Genomic DNA, 5,619 nt, shown 5'->3' on the forward strand with positions numbered 1-5,619 from the left:
CATAATATAACAGTTTATTCACATTGAATACAAGTATATTTGATCGTGTTTACATATAGAAATAAAAACTCATGGTATCACAGTGTATTCACATTGAATACAAGTATATTTGATCCTGTTTACATATAGAAGTTAAAACTCATGGTATCACAGTGTATTCACATTGAATACAAGTATATTTGATTCTGTTAACATATAGAAGTATAAACTCATAATATAACAGTGTATTCACATTGAATACAAGTATATTTGATCCTGTTTACATATAGAAGTTAAAACTCATAATATAACAGTGTATTCCCATTGAATACAAGTATATTTGATTCTGTTTACATGTAGAAGTATAAACTCAAAATATAACAGTGTATTCACATTGAATACAAGTATATTTGATCCTCTTTATATATAGAAGTTAAAACTCATGGTACCACAGTGTATTCACATTGAATACAAGTATATTTGATCCTGTTTACATATAGAAGTTCAAACTCATGGTATAACAGTGTATTCACATTGAATACAAGTATATTCCATTCTGTTTACATGTAGAAGTATAAACTCATAATATAACAGTGTATTCACGTTAAATGCAAGTATATTTGATTCTGTTAACATGTAGAAGTATAAACTCATAATATAACAGTGTATTCACATTGAATACAAGTATATTTGATCCTGTTTACATATAGAAGTTAAAACTCATGGTATCACAGTGTATTCACATTTGTAATACATCCCTTTGGGGGTTGAGTACTACAAAGAATTAAATGTTGTTTGGAATAGGAATTTAAGTGAACTCGGAGGCGAATTACCCACAATGATAGACGTGTATTTTACTGGACTAAGGCCATAAGAATTACACGGGACAGGACATACAATATGACAAGAAAGGGAATAACGAGCCAAACCATAATGACCAACAGAATAAGGACAATTTGGAAGCTTACCGATGTAGTGCGAGCGTTACGGGAGCGCACGTTGGTAAAACGATACGAAGTGGCTTGTGGTAGCGAGAGTGGGACGCGGGGAAAACAGACAGTTCAAAAGGAAGAAAAGCACGAGACAAAGTTTAAGAGTAAGGAAAGAGACAAGTGCACGAATAAACGCACAGAATTAACACTCAACAATTCGACTACTAAACGTTTCAGAACTGTGAGAAGACTCTAGCAAATTCAAGAATTTGCACCGACAGAGTTTCCGCGTCTAAACGTTGTGGAAGTTGCCGAACGACTCTGTTTGTCGAAAATGTGGGTTCATCACGAAACCTCGCATTTCGGGAGTGGTCACAGACGCTGATGGCCTGTCGCAACTCGGCACGAGCAACCAATCAAGAGATGTTTTATTAATTGATTGATTATGACGTGTAAGCAACCAATCAACTGATTGTTTATTTATTGTGCGATATGCGCATCAGTTGCAGGTGTTCATCGAGGTCAGCTAAAAGTGTTGATGACTTCATCTCCGGATTGACAAACAACGTTTCAAGGAAGTAAACAGGAAATACGATACGAATTGTAAACGTTAACATAAGGAAAAAGGTGGATATCATAAGTGAAAAAGGGAGTAACATAAGATCATAAAATGTGGGCATGTTGAGTAAATATTTTTGTAGGCCTTCGTTACACATTGAATACAAGTATATTTGATTCTGTTTACATGTAGAAGTATAAACTCATAATATAACAGTGTATTCACATTGAATACAAGTATATTTGATTCTGTTTACATGTAGAAGTATAAACTCATAATATAACAGTGTATTCATATTGAATACAAGTATTTTTGATCCTGTTTAACTATAGAAGTAAAAACTTATGGTATCACAGTGTATTCACATTGAATACCAGTATATTTGATCCTGTATACATCTAGAAGTTAAAACTCATGGTATCACAGTGTATTCACATGGAATACAGCTATATTTGATTCTGTTTACATGTAGAAGTATAAACTCATAATATAACAGTGTTTTTACATTGAATACAAGTATATTTGATTCTGTTTACATGTAGAAGTATAAAATCATAATATAACAGTGTATTCACATTGAATACAAGTATTTTTGATCCTGTTTACCTATAGAAGTAAAAACTTATGGTATCACAGTGTATTCAAATTGAATACCAGTATATTTGATCCTGTTTACATATAGAAATTAAAACTCATGGTATCACAGTGTATTCACATTGAGTACAAGTATATTTGATTCTGTTTACATGTAGAAGTATGAACTCATAATATAACAGTGTATTCACATTGAATACAAGTATATTTGATTCTGTTTACATGTAGAAGTATAAACTCATAATATAACAGTGTATTCACATTGAATACAAGTATATGTGATCCTGTTTACATATAGAAGGTAAAACTCATGGTATCACAGTGTATTCACATTGAATACAAGTATATTTGATCCCGTTTACATATAGAAGTTAAAATTCATGGTATCACAGTGTATTCACATTGAATACAAGTATATTTGATTCTGTTTACATGTAGAAGTATAAACTCATAATATAACAGTGTATTCACATTGAGTACAAGTATATTTGATTCTGTTTACGTGTAGAAGTATAAACTTATAATATAACAGTGTATTCACATTGAATACAAGTATATTGTGAAGAAGTGAACTGAGCGGAGAGAGTCAGGTTACGGAATCTGTATTGAGTTGACGTAACCGTCGGCCAAGGAGAACTACATAAGACTGGCGGGCAAAGACAGCTTTGGGGCCGAACAAGATTCTGCAATGGAGATGGGGGCTGTGGTGCCAGATGGCGTCATCACACGTCCCTTTCAACAAGCAAAGATAACTAACACAATGTTAACTTTGCTCTTAACAAAAAAGAGAAATAGATAGGACACAGGGTGTACAAGTTGTAAACAAGGCTATTGTGTCCAATCTGTTGGAAAGAAGTGACGTCTCGGCTGGCGGGGACGCGTTGACCGACGTAGGGCGGGCAGTGCTGGGTCGTTCGTTGGTGGAAGCTGGTCGGCCGGCGGCTGGACGTCTTGTTGTTGTTGTTGTTGTTCGGCTGGTGGCTGGACCGGTTCCGGTGGAGGTGCTGGAGCCGGTTCAGGCTGGATTGGAGTAGCAGTTGGTGCGCTTCCGGTGCCCGGGAAAATCGGGATGCGCGGGCAGAGAAAACGCCGATTGCGTCGGAAGATTCTTCCGGCCGGAGTCTTGATGAGGTAGTCTCGGTGCCGGCCAACTTCTACGATTATTCCGGGGGTGGCCCACTGCTTACTAACGGGATGCTGGATCAGGACGTAGTTGCCGACGACAAACGCGGCCAATGGTCGAGTTCGTTTGTTGTAATGGGCAATCTGCAGCTCCTTTGATCGTCTCGCCCGTTTTTCCAGCGTGTCAGCTGCTTTTTGCCACTCGGGCGCGAACGAGCGACGGTGGGCTGGCAGACAATCACGAACCGGGCGGTTAAACACTAACTGCGCTGGTGAGGCACCACCTGAGCGTGGCGCGTTACGGAAAAGCAAGATACTTTTCGCGAATTTTGCTTCGTCAAAAGCGCCCGATGTGTATGAGCCACGAATGAGGGTCTTCATGGTGTTGATCGCGGCCTCCGCGCGGCCGTTCGACTTGGCGTAATATGGCGAAGACGTCAGGGGGATAATTCCCCAATCAGCTAGAAAGCGCCGGAATTCTGCTGCGCCAAATTGGGGCCCATTGTCGGACCAGAAGGCGACGGGGGCTCCTACACTGGAGAAAAAGGTACGGATGTGACCGATGATAGTGCGAGCGGAAGTTTTGATGTCGCGAAATGCGACCACGTGAGGCCAACCACTAAAACTGTCAACTATGACGAGGAAATGACGGCCGTTGACTTTACCTAGGTCCGCGTGAATTTGTTCAAAAGGGCGAGTTGCCGGTGGGCGCGGACGAAACGGTTCAGGTGGTAACGACGGGATATGTTTCCTGCACTCGTCACAATTTCTGGTGGCATTCACAATATGGTTGTCGATGCCAGGCCAATACACGGAGAGTCGGGCTCGCTGACGCGTTTTTGTTGCGCCTTGGTGCATCGCCGACAAATCACGCAATATGGCTGCTCGAAGAGATTGTTGAATCACTACACGGGGTCCAAGGACGATCATATCGTCCGATTCGTCGATTGTCAGCCGGTCTTTCACACACCAATAGCGACGCAAGTCAATGTCTAAATTGCACTTGTCGTTCGGGAAGCCTGCAACTATTTGATTTCTTAATTTGAGCATGATGGGGTCGATGGCTGCCGCGCACTTAATTTTTTCGAGCACAGGGTCGAGAGTTGGGTCGGCCGTCGACAATTCGGCTCCGATGAGACTCATCATGGCGATTTTTGCAGGGAAAGACGGCAATCCTTCCCCCAGTTCATCACTCGTTGTCACGTGATCAACTGGGGCCCGTGAGAGGGCGTCGGCGTCAGCGTTCTGCTTGCCGGGCACCCATCGGGCGACGAATGAATAACGCTGCATTTTCAGACGCAAACGCAGGAGGCGGGGATTATCTAACTTATTCATCGCGTAACTGTTTAGGATCGGGATTAACGGCTTGTGATCCGTCACCAATTCGAAAGACGAGAGTCCTTCTAAAAACTGTCGGCACTTATGCATTGCCCACGCAGCACTCAGGCACTCGAGTTCGATCATTGCGTAGCGGGATTCGGCGCTTGAGATGAATCGTGAACCTGCTTGTACGATACGCCATTTTTTTTAGTCGTCAAGTTGCTTGAGTAAGAATCCGAGTCCATTTAGACGCGACGTGTCGACGTGGAGACTGGTCGGCCGTTTTGGGTCGTAAAATGCTAAATCGTGGACTGTGGACAGGAGTTTTCTTGCCGCACAAAACGTTTCGTCATGCCGCGTCGTCCACTCCCAAGCATACCCTGCTTTGAGCAGTGGAGATAGAGGGTCTAAAGCGGCGGCTAACTGGTCGGAGAAATGACCGACTTGCTGACACAGCCCGAAGATAGAACGGACGTCGGTGATTGATTTAGGCACTGGGAATTCACTAATTGCTCTTCTGAGCGCCGGATCTGGCCGAAAACCGTTTTCTTCTACGACGTAACCGCCGAAAGTCACTGCGGGTTGGGCGAATACTATTTTTGCCGTATTTATCGACACGTTGTGGGCAGCTGCCCGGGCGAACACTGTTCGCACTGCTTTGACGTGCTCGTCGTAGGTGGCGGAGAAGATGAGAACGTCTTCGACAATGCGCCTACAATTTGAGAGATCGTCAAAAATATCTGACACACGTCGGCAGTAGTCGTCGCCGGCGTGTGTCACTCCGAACGGAAGCCGGAGGTATTGGTACCGTCCAAAAGGCGTGGAAAACGTATCAAGTCGATCGATGGATCGTCCAGCAGCACCTGATGATATCCTTTCAGCGCATCAATAACAGTAAAAAATCTCATTCCGGGTGGAATGGTGCGCACGGCCTGAAAGGGTGTGGCTGTGTCAAAGTTTCCGGATTATACACTCGTTAAGCTCACGAAAATCAATTACGAGCCTGATGTCACCGTTTTTCTTCATTACCACCAATGAAGGGTGAACCCATTCAGTCGGCTTCGACACTCGGCGCACGATGCCGGTGGACTCGAGAGCGTCCAGCTCGGCTTT

The 5,619-nt window shown here is 43.0% G+C and overlaps 1 protein-coding gene across 1 annotated transcript; it reads right to left on the minus strand.

Moving 5' to 3' along the window:
• Positions 1–2,892: 2,892 nt before the first annotated feature.
• Positions 2,893–4,650, minus strand: LOC123469881 (uncharacterized protein K02A2.6-like). The gene has a single exon (XM_045169228.1). The coding sequence runs from the start codon at positions 4,648–4,650 to the stop codon at positions 2,893–2,895; it is 1,758 nt and encodes a 585-aa protein (XP_045025163.1).
• Positions 4,651–5,619: the final 969 nt, after the last annotated feature.

Source organism: Daphnia magna, linkage group LG2 (genome assembly GCF_020631705.1).
Source record: "Daphnia magna isolate NIES linkage group LG2, ASM2063170v1.1, whole genome shotgun sequence".
Classification (NCBI taxonomy): Eukaryota; Metazoa; Arthropoda; class Branchiopoda; order Diplostraca; family Daphniidae; genus Daphnia; species Daphnia magna.

What these genes read in the sequence shown, in the direction of transcription:
- LOC123469881 (XM_045169228.1), bottom strand. Translation starts at nt 4,650, where the DNA reads ATGATCGAACTCGAGTGCCTGAGTGCTGCGTGGGCAATGCATAAGTGC.